We start from the raw sequence: 25,956 nt of genomic DNA, 5'->3' as shown, positions 1-25,956 counted from the left end.
AGATCTTCAGAGCCATCCGAGTCTGCGCAGTAGGCATCGCACTCACATGACGGTGGCCACTTCCGAACTTCATTTTAATTACTGCGGCCTAGTAGGCCCGAATGCCAATTTAAGCAAAAAAATAAACATAACAGTAATTAATATATATGGAAATTAAAATTCTAATGTTAAACCCACACTAATCCCAATATATATTAGTATTTCCCTAGCCTGTAGCAACATTTAAAGCAATAATACTCACCATTATGCAACACTGGAAGCACAAACCATCACAAAAGCAACATAAATCATGCAATTTTCGATTTCAACACAAACCCCACAGTTAGTTTGCGTACCATAGTTAATCATTTAATTTATTAGCCATGCAATTAGCATTTTAGTCCCACATGTATCTTGTGTTTATTAAGGTGCAAGAGTTGGTTAATTATAACACTCCACACAATTAGTGCGAGTTAATATTTAGAATGACTACGTAATTAGTATTTTCATGCAAAATAGAGAAGGTATACAAATTTTTGCTTTACCTGCTCCATCACTACCATTCACAAACACTTTGGTCTTGTTGGAATGTAACTTCAGGGTAATCCCCAACTTCCATGTGGCGACTGCTTTCATGCAAGATGGCAAATTTAAGGTGAAGCCCGCTTTATGACTTGCCAGAAATTTTTTGATTTGGGTCTCATCAGCATTAAGTGTAGGTTCTAAATAGAGATGCCTATAGAGCTACTGAAGCATTAGAAAGAATAAGATTAAGAGAGGGGCCCTGTGGGTCACCACACCACAAGGCCAAGAATGGTCTAGGGGATAAAGATACTACTTGTGTCCTACAGAATTGAAGAGTTTTGAGGGCCACAGTTGTAACAACCATTCTGTGGATCTTTTGGATTATTCCAGTGTAATCAACGATGGCAAAGTTTTGCTGAGAGATCCAAATGGATCAAGGCAGTGACACACCCTCTGTCCAAGGCCATCTGGATGTCATCCAGAACTGCCCGCAAGATAGTTTCACTTCCATGAGAACAAGCCTGAGTGAGCAGAGTCAATGATAAAGGCAGATTTTAAAAAGTTATGACAGTTTAAGATGTTTGGACTTTCCAATAAAGTTAGCCTGCAAAGAGAGAAGAACAACACCATCACGTTAAAGAAAATAATTACTGCAGTATGTTTAAGACAACGGTGTTATTCTTGTAGTGGTCAAGAACCAATGAAGGTAGTGATAGTTGACCTGAGTAATGATCGCCCTGGCTTTCTTGAGCTGTGTCAGGGAACACAGGTCCAGAGTAGAGCCAGGTTTCATAGAATAGAAACACTTGGCAACTCTGAAAGTGGTTTAAAGTTATTAAATATGAACATAGGTTCAGTAGTACCCTGGGGGGATTGAATGAGGGTACGGTAGGCAAGTGGTGAAAGAATCCATAGTAGTGGCAATTTTTGTATTGAAAAACAAAGAAGGTTTTTCACCAATCTATTTTAATAAAAGGGGAGGCATAGCAGATTTCCAGCAAATGAGGTCCCTAAGTTTACAGTTTATTTTTAAAAAAAATGTGATTCCCATGGAATATGTCCTACATCTGAGAAAGATGAGTTTTTTTAAGAAGAGAGCTGGAGCTGATGAGTACATTTAATGACAGGCTTAAAGTATTTTCACCTCCCACATTCAGTCCTGTTGTGAGCGGTTCTCGTGGAAATAAGCATCGGGGACCAGTAAGGAGCAGACCAATAGCACCAGTTAATGGTGGATGATATTAAGGAAGAATGCTTTTGGGGTAGGGTTGATCTATGTATGAATTTGCTAAAAGAAACTGGATGTATTATCCAAGAGAGACATGCTATGTTCTCAAATTTGGTAGGCAGAATGGAGATTACTGTAAGCTGCATTGAAGCTTTACATGGCAACACTGAAGAGGGCAGGCATGATCCAAAACTTCAGTAAAAAAGGATTATCCTCATGCTCAGTGCATGGTAGTGGGAGAAAATTCTGAACTGAATTCCTGATGGGAAAGTGGGGAGAAAATAAAATCCAACATGTGTCCCACAGCGTTTGTGTGTTTGTGGGGTCAGGCACACATTGTGATCTATAACAGATAAATAGTCTAATAATAACTGAGCCTTAGTGTGGTCTGGGGAGCCTACCCAGGTATAGAATGATGCCGTTCGAGGTCGATGCAGTTGGGAGGAGTATGTAAGTTGGCTAAGGCTTCAACAAAGCTAAGAGTCTGGCCTGACTAGCTATAGTGTAAAACTTCAGTTTTTTTAATAGAAAAAGTCAGAGAACAGTACATTGAGTAAAGGCTTAATTGTGATGGTTACATTTTATTGGCTGAATAATTGAAGCTGTGTGGCAGCTCTAAATGTGCCACAAGAAGACCTGGCCAGCCTGCAGAAGGAGACATCAGCTCTGCCACTGAAGTGAGGTGCATAAAAATAATAATATAACAAGCAATGGCAAGGCCGATTGGTCGGTTTTTAATATTACAAATCCTGCTTTTGATTCTGTCACAAAAAGTAATTGCTTTAGATTTACAATGCATTTATGAAGTAATAATGTAAATGTTTAGCAATAGAGTGCACTTTTTAGATGTAAAATAGCTCATTATGCATTCCAATGGTAGAGGGAATGATGCATTCAAACAGCCAATTGTATAAGATGAGATGGTAATAGCCTACTGGGACAGGGCTAAAGGTTCATTCTTTATATATCCTTAGGAGAATTAAAATATGATCCAGAAACTACCTTCTGCAGAAGAATACTCCAGACAAATGGAAACAAAGCCAAATAAAGCGAGTGAATTAAATCAGTAACAAGCATTGGTAAATGCATTAGGTTTCACCTATGTGATTTATAATAAGCTGTTTTTTGTTGTAAGTTGTAGCTTGCTGAGTACAATATAAGTTACAGAAAGTCTGTTAAAGTATTGTGACTTGTTTATGTTCAGAAAGGCAATATATTGTGCTGTTACAAGTGGTATAGTGTGGGTAAGTAATAGCAACATTTTTAAAAATGAAATGAAAGAAGGAAATAATAGAATTAATTGATATAATAGCAATATTATGTGTTCAGAGGAGTTCTGACAAGTTTTGGGCCGGGTGCCACTGCACCTGCTGCACCATTCAAATCATGGCCTTATTGCTTGCAAGATAACTGGATTTGTGAGTGGCTGTTTAGTAGTAAAATGTAGCAATATTTGGTGCTTAGAGGAGTTATGACAACTTTTGTTCCCGGTGCCATTGCACCTGCTGCCCCATTCAAATCATGACCCTATTTCCTGTTAGGTAACTGCACTTGTGACTGCCTGTTTAGTAATAAAATATTGCAATAGGTGGTGTTTAGAGGGGTTCCTAGAACTTTAGACCTCGGTGTTACTGTATCTTCTGCCCCATTGAAATCATGACCCTAGTGCCTGCAAGGTAACTGCACTTGTGACTGCTTATTTAGTAGTTACATGCAGCAATATTTGGTGTTTAAAGGAGTTCTGACCACTTTTGACCCTGGTGCCACCGCACCTGCTGGACCATTCAAATAAAATCCCTTTTAACTGCAAGATAACTGCAATTGTATCTGTCTGTATAGTAGTCAAATATAGCAGTCAGGTGTTTAGTGGCGTTCTGACAACTTTTGGGCCGGGTGCCACTGCACCTGCTGCATCATTCAAATGATGACCCTGTTGTCTACAAGGTAACTGCACTTGTGACAGACTGTTTAGTAGTAAAATATAGCAATATGAGATGCTTAGTGGAGTTATGACAACTTTTGGCCCCGGTGCCACTGCACCTGCTGCACCATTTAAATCAATCCCCTTTCAACTGTAAGGTAACTGCAATTGTGACTGCCTGTTTAGTAGTCAAATGTAGCAATATTATGTGTTTAGAGGAGTTCTGTCAACTTTTTTGCCCGATGCCATCGCACCTGTTGCACCATTGACATCAAGACCCTGTTGTCTGCAAGGTAACTTCACTTGTGACTGCCTGTTTATCTTTAGATTTTAGGAATAATCTGGGTTTAGTGGGATCCTTAGAGCTTTTGCCCCCAGTGCCACTTCACCTGCTGCACCATTCATATCCAGTCCCTTTTAACTGCAACGTAACTGCACTTGTGACTGCCTATTTAGTAGTAAAATATAGCACAGCTCTTGTATGTTAACTTTATTTTTAACGTGCAATGTTTATTACAACATTTAGAATATGATGTTAATGACCAAAAAGATCCAGCTGAAAGAAATCCATCCGATAATGTCTACAAAGTGGAAAGAAAGGTACTGAGGCATGACTAGGAAATGCCACAAACATTCTAAGGCTAAAGCGTCTGCTTTACACAACCAAGTAGTACAAAGCAAGCATCCCAGCATACTGTTAGAGGCGGTCTGCCTCTTCTGTGGGAAGAGATCTTATCTTGACAGTGAATGGGACTTAAACAGTGTGAACACAGTAATTCGGCATTAGGAACTGATAAGAGCCCCCTTTTAAGATATATTTTCTACAAGAGATTTCACAAGTACAGCGAAAGCATTGTGCAGGCGAAACCTAAAAATAAATGTAGCTAAAATAATAAAACACTGATGTGCAAACGTAAAAGAAACATGAAAAGAAATATGTGGAAATGTGAAAGGCTCTCATACCTTACAAGAAAAGAAAGGGAGCAAATTAAAAATAATTTTCAGGATATATACTCATCTGGGTGAGTAATTACATGCCTTCAATAAGCCTGTTACTTTTTAGCTCTGAAAATGTAGTGGGGTAAGTGTGGTTGCCGGATTGTACAGAAGAGTGTCTGAAGGCCACATCTTCCTCGTGTAGAGACAATGGGTGCAGGGTAGCCCAGGCCTAGTGTGGTCCTCTACTGAGGCTTTGTGTTGGCCAAAAGCTCTACAATGATGTGAGGTGGCAGGCTGCCGGTGCAGTATGACAGCTCCAAACATGTTCGACCGTTTATGTAGCCAGGGCTATTATAGCTTTCCTTGCCTCTGCCTAAAGGTGCTTTAGGCAGCTCTATCCCTCTAAGGACACTGTGATCGCCTTTGCATGTAGGGGATAGCTGGACTTCCTAACAATAACGTTTTTCCCCAGGGAACTCTGCCAGTACATATGAGATCCATTCTGCGTGCCCCATAACTGAAATCGGCTTGATTTATTGACACTGTGTTTTGTGAGATAGAAGCTAACCACCTTTGATCATATGGAAGTAAAGCCATTTCCTGTGGCCAGTAACATTTTATTATTAATATTCATGTTATTATGTTCTCCCCCCTTCCATAGGTGTGAAAACAACAATATTAATCTAAGAAGTAAGCCAGAATGGTTCTTAAAGAAAGCTCCCTATGGCCTTGTGCCAGTATTGGAGACAAGTAAGGGTGTTATCATTTATGAGTCTCCAATCACAAGTGACTATCTAGATGAAGCATATCCGGGCAAGAAGCTGACCCCTTCTGATCCATTACAGAAAGCACAGCAGAAGATGCTTCTGGAGCATTTTTCCAAGATACGTCTGGCTATCCACAGCTGGTTTTTATTGACATAAGATATATTAAAATATAACTAATTTGCATAGCTATACGTAACACTGAAAACCTGGCATGGACACAGTACTTCTGACCCTAAGTTGGATACCAATTTATGAGACATTAGCTGCCAAACGTGGCCACACTGGCCGACAAAGTAATGACAGGAGAGCATCCAGAGCATCCTTCGGGGAGATGTTATGTGTTGGAAAGTGGAAACTGGGAACTGGGTAATGTACATATTAACACTCCATACATCATTGACCAACCAGTGTTTTTACTTTTAAGAAAGAAAAGTACATTAATGCAAATAAGCTGAAATCTTCATATTAAATTAGGACTAAATAAAGAAGGAAAAAAAGTTAGCATACAAAATGATAAACACAATAAAATTGGGAATAACAATTTAAAACCCTTCCTAAAGAGGGCTTGCAGATAACCAAGGTACAAAGCACCTACTCTAAAGATTTATCACAGGTAAGAACTAGCACCATAAATCTAGTCACTTGACATTATCTGATAGGTACAAATTATGTGCCTGCAGGCCTTAACATTGAAGACCACAATATCCCTAAGTAGGCCCATTTCCTCAAAACAAACTCTTCACAATCAACAGTTAGTTCTACAAACTTTGCCAAGATATTTCCAATTAATAAGGCCCCCTGTCTTTAACAATGCATTCAAAATTGTTAAATTAACCACACATCCTTTAACAACATTGAAATATTTACTTAAGACCTGCGTTCAAAAAACTAATTACAGCCTTCAGGTAGACTGAATGCATTTAAATATTAATCATCAGCCCATCACCTGTGGTACAAACAATATATGTGTCCAGACCTGAAAGATATTTGTTTACAATGGGCTGTCACTGGACATCTAAGCAAAATTCTAACAGGACTCGATTTTTCAGTGGGTACCATGGACCCCTCTGCGACCCCTGTCTTGTTAACCTTAGTTACCTAACAATTTTCACGACTCTGATACCTCTTCCAGGGTCAGCCACCCCAGGGCCTTTTCAAATTTAGACTCCGGCAGGCAGATCTGCATAAGTGCCCCCCTATTCCTGTGGGCACCAGCCACCATCAACACCTTCCACCTTCCTGCGGCCTCCTGAACTCCAGACGTGGTTCATTTCAGTTCTTTTCACTTCTTCCACTGCTTTGGTATCCTTTTCTAGACGGAGCCTGCTGCATACTGCCAACACCCTTCTCCACTGGGAGTTGACCTCTTACATCAAGGCAGATGCAGGTCCTGCAGCAGGGTTAGGATCCAAATCCCTTGCACAGCCTTTCAGTCACCAGGTAGCTGGGCTAATGACTTGACAAAGACAGACCTTCCTTGAAGGAATCAGACTACAGACAACTAGCAATCCCCTTCAAACTAGCAGACAATTTGACCCAGCGGAAAGTAAGCCAGCTGCGGAGATCATGGCTCTGGTGCTCAAGCAATTCCCGCCCATCCTGAATGAGTTCTGTCACTGGTGCATGCAAATCTGGAAACCTAACCTGGCCTGAGTTTCTCCCCTGTATGAATCCTAGTTTGGAAACAACAGTATGGATTCCAAAGATCCATCTCTAGAACTGGTTTTACGCAGATCCTATGTGCATATATGTATCCCTCCCAGACTGGTCACACCACAGCATTTGTCTTCTAGAGTTTGGGACGGGGTGTGGAGCTGAAAGTTCCTTGTAATTGAAATCCAAAACAAAGTCACAAATGAGTAAAGGACTTCCCTACTCAGTTACTACACAACATTAGTAGGTAGAGCTCTTGAGGAAGCTCTTGAGGAAGCTCTTGGGGAGCTCTTGGGGAAGAATGAAGGGGAAAAGGAGTAGGGACAGCCCTGCATGTTAAAAGGGCTCTTGGCTCCCCAATTTCCTTTTGCAGATGTCTGATCTAATCCAGAAGGCCTCAGGAGTGCTCAACAATCTACATGCCTGTCTGGTAGGCTCTCTGCATCCTCTGCTTGCTTCCCACTCACTCCCATGCTGTGTCCTGTAGCCTCAACATCTGGCTACTAGACGGTTTCCCCAGGCCTCCTTCTCCCTCTTGATCTGAGCCCTGTCATGGGCTGTATCTGTTGAGTCTGCCATGGTGGTTAACCTCTTCAGTGCCCATGACGAGATAGTCTCGTCATGGAGCACGGTTGCGCTGTGCCCATGACGAGACTATCTCGTCATGAACCCCACCCACTAGTGCAACGCCCGGCACAGGAGGGGGAAAGGGCGTGGCACTGAAGGGGTTAAACTGTGAAGTTACCAGGACATCAGGCAGGAGGCTGTGCAAGTGTGGAGAGACCCAGTCAAGCCAACAAGCACCATAAACACACAAGGCATCGAGTTAAAAGAACCATCTGCACCATTATCCCCCACACATGCCTCTCAGTGTTAAAAAATATTGGAGGCTTCAAAAGTGGGCAGGTGCAATTGGATATTCGAAGCTAAATGCAATGCATGAAAAACAAATAAAGCTACTAAGGCAATCAAGGAAATTAAGGCAGGATTTCAAAGTGCTTCCAAAAGAAAACGCAAGCGCGTAGGAACCCAAAATCAATTTCAGGAGTATTTGTTAAAAACCTCCCAAAGGGGGCTCAAGTCCATGCCGTCCCAAATTGGTAATGAATCCCAGGAGGCCTGGTTTCCCACTCCTCCAGGTAAAGCCGGAGACTTAGCCTTGCAAGCATTGATCAACTCGAAGTGCTCATCTTCCAAGCCTCCCACCGAGCATGAAATGCATGAAACACATGAAAAGTCGCCCATGCTTTCCCCTATGCACATTATTTCATCGGATCCCTCTATCTCCCCAAACAACTGCTCCCAGCTAATTAATTGTAAACCAACTCCAAGCAAGAGCCTGGAACATATTATCCACCCATTACTTCCTATGCCTTTAGCAACTATGGACCTGTGTGTCCCCAAAACCCACCCAAAGGCAAGGGAGAAACCCAAGGAGACAAAATATGATCTCATTCATCCATACAATCTAAGGCCGAGGAACATCTCCGCATCGGTGGAAAAGCTGGAGTATGGCAAAGTACCTCAATACTATTTACCAGCTGGGGACTAAAAGATCAGAATCAACACAGCCCATAAAAGGACAGCAGGGGTCCAGACAATGCAGAACCAGCAGGAAGGTCACTACTGTATGGGCTTGGGGAAATCAACCTCATAAATGTAGCCTCCTGTGACACAGGGCAAGCGGGAGGTTTCTTAAAACACAGTGAGGTTTGTGATGATAAGTTGTGTTAAAAGCGGCAAAATGAGGCCCCCAGGCAGAAAGAAGAATCAGATGGCACACTCCCCATTACTTATAATTCCAACACTGACAAGGATGTAAAGGAGGAGTCTTGGTTATCCATCTTACCCATGGCCCATGCCGCAGTGGAAGCCTTTAACTTTCACTCCTAAAAAGCAATTTAGGTGGATCTACTAAACATGCTGGCATTGTATGTCACTGGAATTGATGCTAAACCAGAAACACTACTACACCCTTCATTTCCGTCAACGAGGCTGGTCAATGCCGGTCCAAAGGACTTCTCATGCTCTCCTCTTGTAGACAAATTAGGCACACTACTGAGCATTCTGCAATCCATAAACATAAGGAACATATGAAAGTGAGGGCAGAGTCTCTGATGGCTGACTTTCTGTTCCTTCAGAAGAGGATTGATGAAATTCGCTCCTCCTCAAGCTCGAGGTTATGAGGACAGAGCTACCCCACCATAGATTATGGTTGCAAAGCACTTTGCAATTGCAAATCAGAATGGCTCGATTCTTACTTATGCCTACTACCCCTCCTGTTGCAAAAGCCATTAGCCAGGCCTCTCCAGCTATCTCTGCCCTGGGCTTTTCTTTCAATCTGACTCCAGGTTTAACCCATCTCCTTGTTGTCAGCCTCAAGGCCTCGACGCCAGTATTTCTTGGCCTTCCTCTTTTCCCTTGAGGGTTCCAGGTGAGGGCTTGGCAGGTGGTGTTTGATACAGGTGTGCGGACAGTGTGACCTACCCAGCACCAGCTTCTTTTCATGATTTCTTCATGAGCAGGGATTTGGAAAGTCTGCTGCCAAAGGTCATTATTGGTGATGGTGTTTGGCTATCGGATCTGGTGTATTTTCCTCTGGTGTTGATGAATGTCTGGACTTTGTTGGTGGTGGTCACTGTTGTCCTCTGAGTTTCTGCTCCCTTCAAAAGGACCAATTTTACGTTGGTGTTAAAAAGCCTGATCTTGGTTTGAATCATCTTATTCAGATAACTCAAGTGATACAGAACCATCTACAAGTATCCGAAGTAATCAACAGGTACGGTTCGTTCGAGGACAAGACTCTCTTTTAGGATGAGGTGGCGGCCGACCCAGAACAAGGACAAGAAACGTGCAATGGTACAATCCAAATCAGAATCCCAACCAATATCAGGGAGAGATAACAACACGAAGGAACACCTACAAGTGGTGAGCAGTGAGATTAGCCCCATATACAATTTAACCAAAAAAAAAACCAGATATAAACTAAACCAAATTGGAAATCCTACAACTCTTCCGCAAAATGAGGCTTAAAGCATTTTTTGCAGGTAAACCTTACAATCCGGATAGGAGCTACTCCGGCCTAAAAGATCGATCAACCTTTTTTCCACCCTCTGGAGGAGTTCCTGTGGAACTATTGGTATTCGAAAAAAATGTCCTAAGAGATCTTGATACTCTAGAAAGTAAATGTAAATTCACAAAATGGAACATGACAAAATCTGAAAAGGAAGCTTTGGAAAAATTTAAAAATAATCAAGAGATTATAATAAAACCGGCCAATAAAGGCGGAGCCATTGTGCTTATGGAGAGAGAAAACTATGAATCTGAAGTATATCGCCAATTGGCAAACACAGACCACTACCGTCAAATTGATCAAGATCTTACCAAAATAGTGGAGAACAAATTGACATCTCTGGTTCAACAAGGTGAAAACAATGGATGGCTGTCAAAACAGGAAGCCAAATTCCTTATCAATCAAATCCCCAGGATGCCTTTAATGTATGTACTCCCCAAGATTCATAAAAACAGCACAAACCCTCCCGGGAGACCAATTATCTCGGGTGTCAATTCTATACTAGAGAGACCAGCCAAATATATTGACACCTTTTTGAAGCCTCTAGTAAGTTCCACACCTAGTTACATAAAAGATACAATGCAGGCCATCACAATGCTGGAAGGTGAGAACTTTGATCCAGAAAAAGAACTCCTAGTGACCTTGGACATAGTCAGCCTTTATACGAATATACCTCAAGAAGAAGGCTTGGAAGCCATGCACTACTATTTAGACAGAAGAACACGACCACACAACAGCCCTACGTCATATCTGGTGGAAATGGGTGAAATATGTCTCAAGTGCAATTTCTTTCAATTCAACAATGACCAATATTTGCAAACTAAAGGCACCACGATGGGATGTCCTTTTGCTCCAGAGATGGCCATAATGTATATGGCACTTTATGAAGAACGCTGGATTTACGAAAACAATCCGTTTGATGGGCATATAAAAACATGGCGGAGATATATAGACGACATCTTTATGCTCTGGAGAGGCCCGCCACAAAGCCTTCAGAACTTCCACAATTGATTGAATCAGAGAAATCCAAATATCCAGTTTACCCTGAATTCAAGCAATAAGGAAATTAACTTTCTGGACCTAACGGTGAAACATGAAGATGGTATTCTAATCACCGCTCTGTTTACTAAAAAAACGGATAGAAATACGTTACTCCATTTCACCAGCTTTCACCAAAGGAATTTGAAGGATAATCTCCCATTTAGTCAATTTCTGCAAATAAGGCGTAACTACTCTAAAAAGGAAGATTACTTTCGAAACGCAAAAATACTGCTGGAAAAGCTGGTTGAGCGAAACTATCCTCGTAAGCTGACAAAACGAGCAATGAAAAGAGCTTGGTACATACCAAGGGAATCCCTTCTAACACCTAAGGACAAACCAAAAGAGATGCCCTTGTTCTGCGTAACCACCTTCTCCGGTTCTACCAATGAAATCAAAAAGATCGTGAGAAAAAACTGGCACAGCGTCAAAGAACTTGAGATGTTTAAGGAAATGCCCATCTTTGCCCTAAAAAAGAACAGAAGTATTAAAGACCATCTGGTGCGTGCGAACACCAAATTGAAAAGGACCCAACCCACATTACGAACTATGCTTGCACTGCCTCCAGTAAAAGCACACCATTGCTGTGGCAATTGTAACTCGTGTGGCAGTACTATTGAAGGGAGCGTCTCCTCCTATGGGAATAGAATTTACCAACTGTAACACGTCCAATGTGGTGTATTGTGTAACATATCCGTGCAATTTGGCATATGTTGGGAAAACAACACAACAAATAAAAACACCCAACATAGATCACGAATCAAATGTAAAGTTGTGACAGCCCCTATGGTAAAACACTGCATAGACAAAAATCATGGACCACAAGACATAAAGTGGACAGTATTAAAACATGTGACAGGTCAGAATACAGATACATTATTGGCCAGCTTCGAAGCCAGATATATTCTCAAACTCTTCACCACTGATAATGGTCTCTTAACTATATAAACATCAGAAATAACAACACTGATCACCCACGGGCTTTTGGGAATACTATTTCATATTAGCTTCCCTTCGGCCGCTTTTCTCGCTAGAAATCATTCCACGCTGCCATGCTGTACACGCATTTGTAGTTTTTAATTTCTCAGACCTACAGATACATAACCATGGAAACTGAAAAGGAAGTCAGGCCCCTTCCTCTAGTTGATTCACGCTTTTCCGTCTCCACGTGTAAACGTCACCACGCAACATTAACAAAAAGCCAATCATGCAATGCAGACGTAATCACGCAATATACGATAGACGTACCCGGAACTAAAAGCCGAAACTACTAGGCGAGCTTCGAAGAAAAGAGATTGATGCTCTATGAAGGAAGCGGCGCTATACCAAAAAAAGGAAATCATTTGGGTACACCGCTGAATGCTAATTTTGAGTCACAGTTTGCAGGGAAGCATGCGGGCAAAGCACTAAGACGTTAATTCGCACCTAAAGCACGCCTCCTCCCTTCTGCTTTCTGCTCTTTCGTAAACCGTCTGCACCGGCATGTACCAACACGCACACGCTACGGCACAGCTACTCGTGTAGAGATAAACCACTTTTTTTCTTCTATGCGCACATGAAAAACTTTAGATTATGTGGATATGCGTATGCCCAATTAAAACTCTACCCATCTGACAAAATGTTCTCTATCTTCCTCATATAGCGACCACAAGCTGAAAAAAAGTGAATAATGAGCCATAATACAGATGTTTGAGTGATCTACCACATAGGAGAATATTTGCTCCTCAATAGGTATGACATTTCTTGATGTTACAATAATTGTACACCTCAATTAGTATTTACAATGAGGCACTGACACTTCTTTATTATTTTTTCTCTTTAAATCACAGCGTCCTACCCTAACAAAACCCAGCCCTGAGGAAGACCTTCTTTGAAACCTCACGGTCCCTTGCACGAAGGTCGAAACGTGTCGGCACACTTTTCACTCTCCCCACCCCTTGTCTTGAGGCCAGGAGCCTTTTTGTCTCTACTCTGAAACCGAATTGAAAACAAGGTCATAAAAACCGAGGTGACAACTAAAGCAAGACGGTTTCCCTCCCATTGATAAATAACATCCTGAGACTTGCCCCGTTCTCCAAACTATTTGGACCGTTAAATTACTAGTACTAGGGATAGTCAGGCTCTCTTCTCCTGGTACACGTATCAAAAGAAGTAGGACATAACAAGGTTTTACCATTGGTTCACATGTAAATACTGGTCACTAATTTTGGACTTTATGATCTGCTATTGATTTGATTTTTTACATTTTTGCACCCAAAAAAAGTTTGCATGTATTATACAATGATTAGCATACAAGCACAGCTTTGTGAAGTGTGATATGACTATGCAATAATGTGTATGTGATCCCTTAAAAAAAGGCAAAACAAAAGACTGATGTAAATGATGTATTGATGAATACATAAGATATTGTTCGTATGAACTTTATTGCACATGTTATGAAATGGTTATGCAGGTCTTTTTTCCAGTAGAATTGTATTTTGTAATCATCTAAGCTCATAATGTGAGCAGATAGATACGTAGGTAAAGAACATAGAGCTTTTGTATTAATAAAAAATTTGAAACGATTTATGGTCCAAGAGGTACCCTTTATTTATAATATGATCTTGGTTTGCAGCATTAGGTCCTTGGAGCTCCAGATCTTCTTTAACTGAATTAAGGCAGCCTTTGCTGATTCTTGCCTTGACGTCGTTGTCTGTGCTGCCCTGCTTGTCTGTGACACTGTCCATGTAGGTGAAGGCCTCAGCCTCTTCCAGTGCATCGCCTGCAAGAGTGACTGCAGTATTGCTAGCCGTGTTAGCATTCCGGATCTTGGTTTTTCACGTGGATGTTGAGGCCAAGATGTGCTGATGTGGCTGCCACTTTGCCGGTGTTCTCTTGCATCTGCAGATGGGTATGGAACAGTAGGGCCAGGTTATCTGCAAAGTCCAGGTCATCGAGCTGCATCCTAGGAGTCCACTGGATTCCATTTCTTTTCTTTGCTTTCGATGTATTCATGATCCAGTCTATGCCCAACAGGAAGAGAAAAGGAGAGAGCAAACAACCCTGGCAGATTCTGGTCCTCACTTCAAAGGCTTCCGTGAGTTGTCCTCGTTAAAGTTCTTGATGATTCTTATGAATTTATTTGGCATCCCGTATTGGCAGAGGAGTTTCCAAAAGGTCTCTCTGTCAATGCTGTTGAATGCCTTCTCATAGTAACTGTAGTTGACATAGAGGGGGGAGTTCCATTCCATCAACTGCTCAATGATGATTTGCAGTGTTGCAATTGGGTGTGTGCAATATCTATCTTTCTAGAAGCCAGCTAGCTGTTCTCGTAATTGATTGTCGACTTGTTCCTTCATTCTATTCAGGATGACTCTGTTGAACACTTTGCCTGAGGTTGATAGAAGAGTTATCCCTCTGTAGTTTGTGCAAGGGCTCGAGTCGCTAAGCTTTAACACTTACAGGCAGCTCATTTGACTAACCTGAATGTCTTGCAGGCTCAAATCAGGATGAGTTGGACTTGTAAGGCAAAAATATGTGAGACAGCGTTTGTTAAATTCTGCCACAAGCTGAGAGCAGCACAGGAAGACTCACTAGACCAAAGACTCTTGATTGAATTACTACAAACAAGGGCCCTAACAGTGACAGCATTGAGTCTTTACAAATAAACGATTTGTGGGAACTCCTAATCTCATTTCAAGCCTTCAGTAAACATGTTAACAAAATCACGCATGAGTTTTCACTATTGGAGGATAAAAATAACTTCTCAAATCGTGCTCAGCATGGGCAACCATTCAGTTCTATAAGCCTTTAGCACATAAAGAATACCTAAGCGCCACTTATCCACTACACAAAAAATGGAAATAATGCATCTGTGCTTGGGCAATTTCCCTACTTCAGACCTCTGTTCGAAATGGTTTGTTAAAGGAATCAGTAAATCCAGTAGAGGCTGCACTCAAGTTCTTGAAACAATTACGCTCATCATGTGCATTTTCCCAGCTTTTTAACAGAGCTACGACAATTTTTACGACAATCCTTTAATATACTGGGAGGGCGAATCTGTTGACAAGCTGTTTTAATGGGAGCAATATAAGACAAAATCTGCAGATAATCAAATTTGTGAAACAGGTCACAAAAAATTGCAACAAAAACCAACTAAAGGAACTTTAATGCCCCACGTGTACATTGTCGTCGTCCTTATTTTTATGTTAATACTTTCCGATGAGCTCTTTAAGAAATCTTTCATAAGCACCTTAGGTTTTATGAATACATTTTTCGTCATATTGTTCGCATGAACATACCTCCTGACTTTTATTTTAAGACGTCCTTTGACAGTAATCTTTAAAACAACCTTTTACTGTGTTCCTTCTTGTACATGCAACAGTTTTTATTAACCATGAGAGCAATTAAAGACAAAATTTTCAGATGATTGACTCTTTCTGAAAAGTCATAAACAAACGACATTTAAAAAAAGCGAAATTAACTTTAAGGCCCCGTGTACATTGCTGTCTGTTTTGTTTTAATGTTGAAATGTTTTGATGAGTTCTGAAAGGTCCCTTTACAAATGCACTTTGTTTCATGAGTAAATCTGTAGTTGGAACTGGTTGCATGAGAACACCTCCCGTTAAATGTGTATTTTACATGGTTTTAAGACAATAGTTTGGATCTTTTCATTGTAATATTTTATCTTTCTCTATATTGTTTTGGTTTCTGCTCTTTGTATTGTTGATGATTTTATGATTTTAATTAATCAAACAATAACAAATTATTTGGGTTTGAAATCTTTTCCCTATAAATTCACAAGGAACTGTAATAATAAAGAAAAGCATAACAATGAAACAGATTTTTTTTTTGCAGTTAGCTGTGGTCCACTTTAACAGCTTATTGAAAGATGGTTGATCTGCTTGAAATATACATATTTGCTCAAATGTATAGGTTTATGAAGAAGAGTTTTTAATTATGCCATGAATGATATTTCCTTCAAATCACATAATTCCAAAATATATGGATCGTATAGAAATGTCCCAGGACACAAAACATCTAGAAGATACAAGTTCCCCAAAAAGAATTTGAAATATTTATTTTTGCTGTTTGCAGGATGCAAAACATAAATAATAAATTGAATGTTAAGCAAACAAAATGGATTTGTTCCAGTGTCATTGATGACAAAGCATTACCACAATGTCTCTATTTGCGAGTATTTGTTATTCTATTTTTTTACTGCTGTTATCTATGCAGAATGCCATTGATATGAGATTTAATTTCCGCTTTACATCGTGTTAGCTGTGACACTTTCCTTTATACCTTTCAGATTTTGAATAAGGAACACTTACAGCTGCAATTTTGTCAACTATATTCAAAGTATCAGGCTCTTTCCTCCAAGATATTCCAACATTTTTACTTTATGACACCATTAGTTGACATTAAAAATAATCTCAGAGGGCTTAGTTTACTCACACAGATTTGAGTAAACCAGGAGATGTACATGTTCAAATAAATTTCACAAACTCTTACTTGAGCACTTCTTGAAGAATCTCTAGGTGCCTCAAGATTTAGCCTATGCAGGTTTTCATGAGTATAGAATAAGAATGGTATACATCGGTGATGCTCCATAAAACTTGCAATTTGCCCAAGAGCAAATTGTTATGAAGCGGACAAAAAGCCATTACTATGTCTAAGTTTGGGGTACCAGGTGACATGGTCCCAAAATGTCATAATCAAAATACTGTCTAATAGAAATGTGTCCTTACCATCAAAATAAAACAGATTGCCCAATTAAAACTCGTAGAAACTGCCTACCCTCAAAGTTACAATTTTTTTGTAAACATCATTTAGGAGACAATGTAATAACATATAAAAGGGCCAGGTAGGTACTTTCTGCATATGTGAGCACTGGTCTGTATGTTTACAAGCATAGGTTTCATTTTGGAAGCATTTGTATTGTGAGAGCAATAATTATCTTTATTGTTAATATGTTTGGGTATTTTCTTTGTGGGTTGATGGCAAAGGGTTTAAGTCAACAACAGTATTGTTTTAATAATGTTCATGATGTTGTCACACATGCAAATGAAAAATATATTCAATGTTCTCGATATCTGCTGGACTGTGGAGTGAAAGGGACTGCGTGCTTCAATCATTTAGCCATGTGTCATTTACAGCATGTCACCAGTGTTCTGTGGCATGCTTCAAAATGACATGGCTCTGTTTGCTTGCAGCTATACCCACCCACATATCAGGTTTTCTCGGCAATAAAAAAGGGAGAGGATGCATCAGGAATAAGGGCAGAGTTCAGCACAAAGGTCCTTAAGTTTGAGGAGGTAAGGGCTGCCTGGCCAAATGTGAAGAACAGTCTTAATGATGCCATGTTACAGATGCTGAATTTCTTTTCTTGTTCATTTTGTGGTGGGTGACTTATTTCTCGGAGCCCATAGGGATATGTGAGTAAAAGGTGCAAATGTATATCGAGATCCACCTCAGGGAATTTAAAGACAACGTAGTGGAACTGAAAAAGCCAATTGATAAAAATAGGACTTGGAAGCTATGATTTACAAATGCTCCCTAAAGTTGTAGACTTAGTAAAAAGTACTGAAAGTGTAAGGGTAAAATATACCTACAAACGATTTGTTTGGGAGGAAAGCTCTCTGATACTTTTATTTAGTTTTTATCTTTATTGAGTAGTTTGACACCGAAGTTTGCAAACTAACTATTTAGCAATAGTAGAATGGGGCATGGGATTCCAGCCTTTTGGAATTCACATATCCATGGGGCTTTAGGCAAGCTATCTTTCTGGTACCCCTTGTACCTCGCACAGATCAGTTTCTTTCCCAGCTGGAGCTGCAGACAGTTGGAGAAATGGACGCGAGCTAGGAGCTGGAGTGTTACCTTGAGGAGCTCAGTGGTAAAAGGCCTTCCAGACCGGCTTCCACCCTAGAACTGCAGAGGCCTCTCAAGATAATGTGATGCTCTTAAGGCTAGAGATGTGTGGCTCCACAGTAAGTGAGCCTCAGCTTGTACTATGAGAATTGCGAAGCAATGGATACAGCCAAAAGTTAGCATTGGTAGCATACATGCAAGATGGCCGGGCGGATGTGAATCGCCTCGGCTCCTGGTCCTCGCCAGAATCCCGAGCGCATAAGCGCCTTCAATTGTCGCCAAACATAGCTCCAGGGCTCCCAAACTGAAGTGGACCCCGTAGGGGCTGAGCGGGTGCCTGGCTGTTCGGGGCAAACCCATTTTTGAGCCTTGTCGGGGTCCGGGAGCGCGGCCGAGGAGCAACGCAAAATGGAGGCTGCCATGCTGGGAGAGACAAGAGACCGTAGTTAACCAGGCGCTCCCTCGATGCGGACTGACGGAAACAGGGCACCTACCTCCTCACCTACATTCCAGAGTGAGTGGAGAGCGGATCGCAGCTTCCCGCATGTAGAGGAGCTGTGACCGGAGGTTCTCGACGGGGAGCAATGAGGCAGCAGCTCACACCCCGGGAGGACGACTCGCGGTATCCTGCTGCCGCTGCATCGTCTGCCCTACCCCCTCACCTGCGGGACTTACTGCGGAGCTCCCGGCTGTTGTCCTGGCGGCCTCCTCCCCTGACACAGTCCAGGGGGCTCCTGCAGGGGGTGCGAGAAAGTCCACGCACAGCAACGCACTGGCTCCGGGGGGCCTTGAGACTCGGCCCACACCTCTGCTGGCCCCAGGAGGTGAGTGCACAAATTGGGAGCACCAGGCTGAGCCCCTCCGCAATTGGGCCCGACCCGGGAGGCATTCCGGAGGCTCCATTACCCGGCACCAGCATCTCCTGCCTTGATGGGGTTCCAAGATTGACCGGGCGAGTGTTGGCATAAATGGTGTGGTACCCAAGTGTGGAACTCCTGAGGGCACAATAGCTCGGTGGCCTGACCTGAACACACGGACTACTTCTGGCTCAGGTGCTTCCAGCCTGGAGACGCTATGAGGCTCCCCCATGTACTGACCTTGATCCTAGATCTAGAGCCTAGAGGCCTGAAGGCAAGAACGATGGGTTGTCCCGCAATCTACAGACTTAGGAATCTGTCCCTTCGACCTCTCCTCTCACAACTCTTGACATGGTGGTGAGATGGAGGATGTTGCGGACGGCACTTCCCAGTAACACCAGTACTGTTTTTTTTCATTGGAACTATGAAGAGGCCCACTGGGTGGATACCTTAATTTTTCTTTTCTTACTGCAGAGCCTGAACAACCTTGGCCGATGCCCGGTGGAGCTGTCCCATGCAGCTATAGAGGAGTGTGGTAAATAAAAATTCCTTTACCGGGACTGAATTTGATACAGAAACATTATAAAATAGCTCAGTAAAATGAGAGGCAGAATCCGTGATATTAGAGTTTCGGAATGGGCTTTATTCCAATAAACGATTATAATCGGATGCCTCAAGTTCCATCACCACGGGGGTTCAGGAAGTGAAGTACATACTTTATTGACAAGAAGTAACTTTTATAGTACATACATTATAATGAAGTGAATACAGTAGGCGTAACAATTGATAAGGAAATTGACGTGTGGTCCGCGTAACCGAAAATGGGTGTAATAATGAGTAAAAAGGAACATGATTGGTTGTGATGTCATGTATAGGTGGATCTATAAGATAATACTTGGCATGGATGCGCGCGCAGCAGTATGACGTGTAATTGACGTGTAACTAGGGGGTGACGGGGATTTGACATTTAGCTCTATATGTGGAGACGAGAAGTCTGGGGGGTCAAGTCAACCTAATCCCAAATCATATCTAACATCCTATGTTTAAAGAACTATGTTATCCATAAAAGAAGGACTCTCGGACAGAATCTATTCTATACTGACTGTGCGTGCGTGTACAAGCGTCTAAGTGTCTACACTGAATGCGAGGGGGTAGGAATATTCCATGGTAACAGGGCTATGAATTACTTGCATGAGGACAGAGAAGATGGGCCTTTTTGCTTGGTAACTGGAGGAATGTTTACTTAAACTACTAGGCAGGAATGCATCGGCTGAGGGGGAAGCAGATAATTCGAAGGTGAAATACAGTTCTTGGCAGAGAATAGGCTGATGTCAGGCTTCGTGAGCCGCGCAGAGAATGAGACAAAGTTCATGGTCACAGATGCAGGCTCGGACTGGAGCTTTCAGAGGCAGAAGGCAAGAGGAGTTTTGATGACAGAATCAGGGCCTACTTGCCTGGACTGTAAAGTGGCATAAGTGAACCATATAAAGCCGGTGGCCTTTCATATTTAAGAATGGAATATCCGGCCTATTCATGGCGGATCTGGCAGAGGACATGTTGACGGTGGGCATACATGTATTTGCGTCTTCATAACTGGAACTGGAGGGAACATACATGTACTTGTGACATGCACATAGAACCGTTGGGGTCCAAGATAGGGGACATAACTGACCAGAAAAATCCACATTTCCACATTCCCTCCTTGTCCCCTCCTTGCCCTTCAAGAGATATCAATCTTCATCAATCCATTGATCTGTTCATATAGCATCATTTGTTCTTCTTTCTTCTTCCGGAATCTTGAATGAAAATCTTGATGTGGAATACATGATGTGGCACACAGACCACAAATCGCTGGTCCACATTGCAGACATAGACAGCAACTGAATAGTATGAGAAGGCCAATACCTAGGAAGGATAGAACTCTCCATCCCCAGGCTGATACCGCATTCCAAAACCAACTGGACCAAGTCCAAGTGCCTGGGTTCTGGTGTATCTGGCTTACAATCTTATGAAGGCGAGTGATGGCTTTATATACAGATGGCGAATTTTCTGGTATGAATACGCAACAGCTTGATCCGATGACCCTACAAGCTCCGCCCCTATCAGCCAGGATGACGTCAAGGACAAGACGATTTTGAAGCACAACAATCCGCATAGCAGACTGCTCTTCCGTTAAATTGCCTAAGGCGGAAATAGTCTCATTCACTACTGCTTCAAGGGTTCTAGTTAATCTACGTATCAGCTTACTATTAGTAACAGTACCTATATAGGGAAAGATGCCTTTATTAAAATCTACATACTTGTCCCATGCCGTCTCAGTGTAATCGACAATGGGGAGATCTCTCCGTTCTCTGTTGTGTACTAAATGAATATTTCTGTAATAATCAGGAGGAGCTAGGAAAACAGGTGGCAAAAGGAATGCAATGTAGCAGGTACCATCCCAATCTAGAGGTAGACGCATATATGCAGTCTGACCACATATAAAGTAGGAGTGGCGAGAAGCTCTAAATGAAGATTTTCCTTGATCACTGAATTCTACTATAGTAGTGCATTTACTATGGCCCATATGTATGGAACCAACCTTTCTTACACACAATTCACCTTTTGCTGGGAATACTGACATGGTGGGTAAGACTAGCTCAACTTCGGATACGACATTTAGAATCATGAGATTAGGTGTAAAATTACCTAATCCATACACTTCATTTTCTAGATCAGTTCCTGTTCCTTTGGGGCGACCCTCCTTGTCAGGGTAGCAGACTTTGAGTAAAACTAGGTTCAGGTTTCCCCATATCCAATGATCTTGGTAAACTGCTGTGTCTGAGTCTATGGAATTGATTAAACTGAACCATGCTCCACAGGAGCCATTATGTGTGAATGGATGTGGAAAGAAAGGCAGGACTCCTTCATAATTCTGATAGGGAGGGAGTCGGCCACACACCCAACAATTATTAGCATTACTAGTCTGATGGGAATGATGTAACATACTAATGAAAGTGATATTGCGCAGCGCAAGTCTATAAGACAATTCATGCGGAGGTAAGTCACTAAAAGAATGTTCAGCAGCAACATTATAAACATGTCTAGAAATAGGGTAATATATGTGCAACAACATACTTGTAATAATTATTAAAAGACTCAATAAAAACAAAATTAATAATGTCACTATGCAGTGGCTACGCAGTGATTTACAATACGCCTGTCGTTTCAACATTTTTCGGGTATTTTCTCTACTCAGGTCCAAGGGATACATGTCAGAGACAATTCAACCGCTTCACCTTGGAGAGGACTTAAACAATCAAATTGCTCGACTGGTTGGGCCTAAGCTTTAGTTTGTAATTTTCAGATTTGTTAGGTTCAACAAAAGGGAGTTTTGTATCAGTCTGTGAGGGAGTGCAGGGCACAATGTCTATATCCGAAGATAGTCCATGAAATTTCTTGATGTGGCTTGAATGAATCCAGCCCTTGCGGCCCTCGATCTTCACGGCTGTTCTTGTGGTCAACAGGACCAACTTGGGTGCTTTCCACCTGGGCTCCAGCTGAGTCTTTCGGTCGAAATTCCTCACAAAGACAAGATTACCCGGAACAACGTCATGGGGTTTCACCTCAGTGTTGTCGGGAAAGGCTGCAGCTACCTGTGAACGAGAAGATTGTAGTGCAGACATCAAGGAAGCCAAGTAATCTGTCAGCATATTACAGTCAATATCAGTTATTTTGCGTGGTATAGGCGTCCCCCACATATTCGGTGGTCTACCGAAGATCACCTCATACGGGGATAGCCCTGTTCGTGAATGTGCTACCATTCTCATGTAGAAGAGTGCAACTGGTAACGCTACTACCCAGTCGACACCTTTCTCTCTGCATATTTTGGACATTCTAATTTTCAGTATCTGGTTATGTCTTTCTACGAGACCTGCTGCCTCGGGGTGTCGGACACAGTGGAATTTCCACTGATATCCTAACAGAAGTGAAACGTGTTTCATTAATTCGGATGAGAACGGCTGGCCGTTATCTGAGTAAACAGCACGTGGTAAACCGTATCGTGGGAAGAATTCTCGAACCAACTGTTTGGCAGTAGTCGGGGCAGTGTAATCTGAAACCGGGTATGCCTCCGTCCAACGGGACAGAGCGCAGACAACTACGAGAACATATTTGAATCCTCTGCATCGTTCCATCTGGATATAATCCATCTGGAGTACTTCAAAAGGATGATTAGGAGTATGAAATCCACCCTGTTCTACGGGAACGCTTTTTCCTGGGTTGAACTGACAACAGATCATACAGGTACGAACCTTTTGTTTTGCTGCTGCTCGTAAATGTTTATTGAACCAAATGTGTTGAATGCTGTCTAGCATAGCTTTTTCTCCTAAATGTGCTGGACTATGTATAGTGTTAATTATGACTTGGACCATTGAATCAGGAAGGAACCATACAGACCTTTCCTTCATCATCCATCCTTGGTCCGTTTGGATCCCTCCTAATTCAGTCCATTTCTTTATTTCGTCTGGTGTAGCATGTGTCTGTATGTCAATTACGTCAAGAGTAGGATCTTTAACTGTCATACAATGTGTCGGTGTCGGGACTATTGTCTTTGTCATATCGGGGGTTTGAGTTTGAGCAGTCAGTTTAGCTGTTCTGTCGGCTAGATCATTGCCTTGGGAAATGATATCAGTAACCTTCGTATGAGCCTTACATTTCATAATTGATATTTCAGTGGGTAGATGTATTGCATCTAATAATGCATGAATGAGGGGTCCGTGCTGAATGTGGGCACCGTGGGAAGTTAAATAACCTCTCTCTCGCCACAGCACGCCGAAGTCGTGTACAACTCCGAATGCATAACGTGAGTCAGTGTATATGTTGACTTTTTTATTCATGGCTTGAATACAGGCTTGTGTCAGAGCGATAAGTTCTGCGGCTTGAGCTGACAAAGTGTTTATGCGATTAGTTTCAATGACTTCAGTATCTGTTGTGACTGCGTAAGCGGCTACTAACTCTCCTGTACTTGTTCTCATGCATGAACCATCTACATACAAGGTCAGGTCTGGATCTGGCAATGGGACATCGGTTAAGTCTTGTCTGGGTTTTGTTGTTATTGTAATAACTTCAATACAGTCATGGGCTAGTGGGTCTGTTCCGACTACTGGTAAAAGTGTGGCAGGATTCAATGTGTTACAGCGTCTGATTTCTATATGTGGCTGAAACAATGTAAGTTCATACCCTGTAAGTCGTGCTATGGTCAAGTGTTGTGTTTGTGTTCTATTTACAAGAACCTCTACTGCGTGTGGTACTTGAACTGTCAATGGATGTCCTAACACTATGGCATCGCTTTGTCTGATTGCTAAAGCTGTCGCTGCCACTGATTTCAGACAGGCAGGCAAAGCCTGAGCTACGGGATCTAATGTACTAGAAAAATAAGCACATGGTTTGTGTGCTCCTGCTTGTTCCTGTGTGAGTACTGACAAGGCAGTACCTTCGCGTTCTGTAACAAAGAGTGTAAACTGTTTTCTGTAACATGGTGTTGCTAAAACAGGTGCTTGACATAAAGTTTTCTTTAGGCTTTCAAAAGCTTGTGTATGTTCTTGAGTCCAAGGGAGAACAGTCGGTGTGGCTGCCTCCTGTGTTGTCAATTGAATGAGTGGTTTTGCTAGAAATGCATACTGAGGGATCAATATGAAGTGAGGCCTATGAAAGCCCGCACCTCCTTCTGTGTCTTGGGTATTGACATGTTAGCAATTAACTGAATGCGGTCGGGTGTAAGCTGCCTTCCCTCCTTGGACAGCGAGTGTCCAAGATAAACAACTCGCTGGACACAGAATTGCAGCTTAGAAGGGGACACCTTGTGCCCCTTTTCGGCTAGAAATTGTAAAACTGTCAGTGATGCTTTCTCACATTCGGGTTCGCTTCTAGCGGTGATCAGCAGATCATCGACATATTGAAGCAGGGCAGTGTTAACTGGCATGTGTATACTGTCAAGTTCTCGTTTCAGTGCTTGGCTATAGATGCTGGGGCTTTCTGTAAATCCTTGAGGTGCGCGGGAGAATTTAAAGCTACGCCCATCTAAACTAAATCCGAACAAATATTGGCTTTCCGGATCTATTGGGACACTGAAAAAGGCATTCTTGAGATCAATTACAGTAAAGAATGTTGCTTCGGAATCAATAGCTGTCAATAATGACGAGATATCTGGAACCACAGGAAATTGTGGCACAATGCATTTGTTTAACTCGCGCAGATCAATAACCAATCGGTATACTGGCGGAGCTGTAGGATCTGTTCGTTTAAGAATCGGAATTATTGGTGAATTACATACATTGGAGTCTGTTTCTACAACTACTCCTTGGGCAATAAGCTTTTCAATGATTTGTAGTAAAGCCACTACAGCATCTGGTGGTAACTTGTATTGTCGCATTCGTGGTAGCACCACTCCTGCCTTTAGTGTGACTCGATATGGTGTAATACTCATGCAACCAACATCAGTAGGGCCTTGTGCCCATAGATGTGTAGGTAAAGTCTGCAGTCGGGGATCCATGTCTCTAGATACATAGTGACCTTTAAAATCACGTAAAAACAACCTTACTCCTTCCGGAGAACAACATATTATGGCTCCTAGAGCTTTCAACGTTTTTATTCCTAACAGATTTTCTGGGCATGATTTAGTAAGCAATAAATCTGTAGTTCGGGTCAGAGGTCCTATCGTAAGTGGAAGAGGCTGTGACACTTCATTAACAATAGGTTTTCCTGAAAAACCAAGGGAAATATTCTGTGAGCCTGAGAGGGGTGCCCCTGGAACTTCACTACGTTTTATGGTCGTTCGACTTGCCCCTGTATCGAGTAGAAATTTTCTATCTTGGCCTAATAATTCACTATGTACATAAGGTCCTTCTTGGTCTACTGGGATTTCAATAAGGGGTAAGTCAACTTCCCTCTCTAGGCTTGTTCATGCGTAACGCTGATACTCGGGATATTCATACTGTGCGGTCTGATACATTTGTCGTGTTGTTGTCTGTGTGGCAGCAGCAGGCAACGGTGGTGCAGCTGGCACAAACTGTATTGGCTGTTGTGCGGCTGGCATGGCCTGGGCATGCTGCGTAGCTCCTTGTTCATTCTGATCTTGTCTTAGT

The 25,956-nt window shown here is 42.1% G+C and overlaps 1 protein-coding gene across 1 annotated transcript in view; it reads left to right on the top strand.

The window, feature by feature from the left end:
* Positions 1–25,956, top strand: part of LOC146867046 (glutathione S-transferase omega-1-like) — a 155,163-nt gene that overhangs the window by 103,707 nt on the left and 25,500 nt on the right. Inside the window, exons 3-4 of the mRNA XM_085614789.1 lie at positions 5,254–5,485; positions 17,318–17,419. Of these exons, the coding sequence (XP_085470915.1) occupies positions 5,254–5,485; positions 17,318–17,419 (334 nt within the window). The remainder of the gene's footprint in view (positions 1–5,253; positions 5,486–17,317; positions 17,420–25,956) is intronic.

This window comes from Triturus cristatus, chromosome 1_2 (assembly GCF_964204655.1).
Source record: "Triturus cristatus chromosome 1_2, aTriCri1.1, whole genome shotgun sequence".
Lineage (NCBI taxonomy): Eukaryota > Metazoa > Chordata > Amphibia > Caudata > Salamandridae > Triturus > Triturus cristatus.
Note: the sequence above shows the minus strand (reverse complement) of the source record. Positions and strands in the feature narration are given on the sequence as shown.